General features: G+C 57.0%; 1 protein-coding gene across 1 annotated transcript in view; it reads right to left on the reverse strand.

Moving 5' to 3' along the window:
• Positions 1-1040, reverse strand: part of LOC128364213 (dynamin-1-like) — a 23150-nt gene extending 22110 nt beyond the window's left edge. The window contains exons 1-2 of the mRNA XM_053324750.1: positions 1036-1040; positions 43-116 (exon numbers count right to left, since the gene is read on the reverse strand). Coding sequence (XP_053180725.1) covers positions 43-116; positions 1036-1040 — 79 coding nt within the window. The remainder of the gene's footprint in view (positions 1-42; positions 117-1035) is intronic.
• Positions 1041-1075: the final 35 nt, after the last annotated feature.

The raw sequence follows: 1075 nt of genomic DNA on the forward strand, positions 1-1075 counted from the left end.
TCACATGACCAGCATCACATGATCACATGATCAAACTCTCACCTGTTGGACAGTTTATGAGCTGCAGCACCAGAGGACGACGAGTAACGATACCTGAACCACGAGGGAGGAAGTCTCTGAGAGGAAGAGAGGAGGAGAGGAGGAGAAGAGAGGAGGAGGAGGGGAGAGGAGAGGAGGAGAGGAGGAGAGGAGAGGAGGAGGAGAGGAGGAGAGGAGAGGAGGAGGAGAGGAGGAGGAGAGGTGGATGAGAGGAGAACGAGAGGAGGAGGAGAGGAGAGGAGGGAAGGAGGAGGAGGAGAGGAGAGGAGAGGAGGAGGAGAGGGAAGGAGGAGGAGGAGAGGAGAGGAGAGGTGGGAAGGAGGAGGAGGAGAGGAGAGGAGTGAGGAGGAGGGGAGAGACCGAGAGGAGAGGAGGAGGAGAGGAGAGGAGGAGGAGAGGAGGAAGAGGGGAGAACGAGAGGAGGAGGAGGAGAGGAGGGTGAAGGAGGAGGAGAGGGAAGGAGGAGGAGGAGAGGGAAAGAGGAGAGAAGAGGAGGAGAGGAGAGGAGAGGAGAGGAGGAGAGGAGGGAAGGAGGAGGAGGAGAGAGAGGAGGAGGAGAGGACAGGAGGAGGAGAGGGGAAGAGGAGGAGGAGAGGAGAGGAGGAGGAGAGGAGGAGAGGAGGGAAGGAGGAGGAGGAGAGGAGAGGAGGAGGAGAGGAGAGGAGGAGAGGAGGAGGAGGGGAGAGAACGAGAGGAGGAGGAGAGGAGAGGAGAGAGGAGAAGAGAGGAGGAGGAGAGGAGAGAACGAGAGGAGAACGAGAGGAGAGAGAGGAGGAGGAGAGGAGAGAGGAGAGAGGAGAGGAGGAGGAGAGGATGAGGAGGAGAGGAGGAGGAGGAGAGGAGAGGAGAGGAGAAGAGAGGAGGAGGAGGAGAGAAGAGGAGAGGAGGAGGAGGAGAGGAGAGGAGGAGAGGAGAGGAGAGGAGGAGAAGAGGAGTTAATAAACTGTGATTGTAGAACTGAACATAAAGTTGAACAGATGAAGGAACTTTAATGACGTCATGAAAACAGTATTGATCCCAAATCAGTGTGTGTGTG

Source organism: Scomber japonicus, chromosome 9, assembly GCF_027409825.1.
Source record: "Scomber japonicus isolate fScoJap1 chromosome 9, fScoJap1.pri, whole genome shotgun sequence".
NCBI classification, from domain to species: Eukaryota; Metazoa; Chordata; class Actinopteri; order Scombriformes; family Scombridae; genus Scomber; species Scomber japonicus.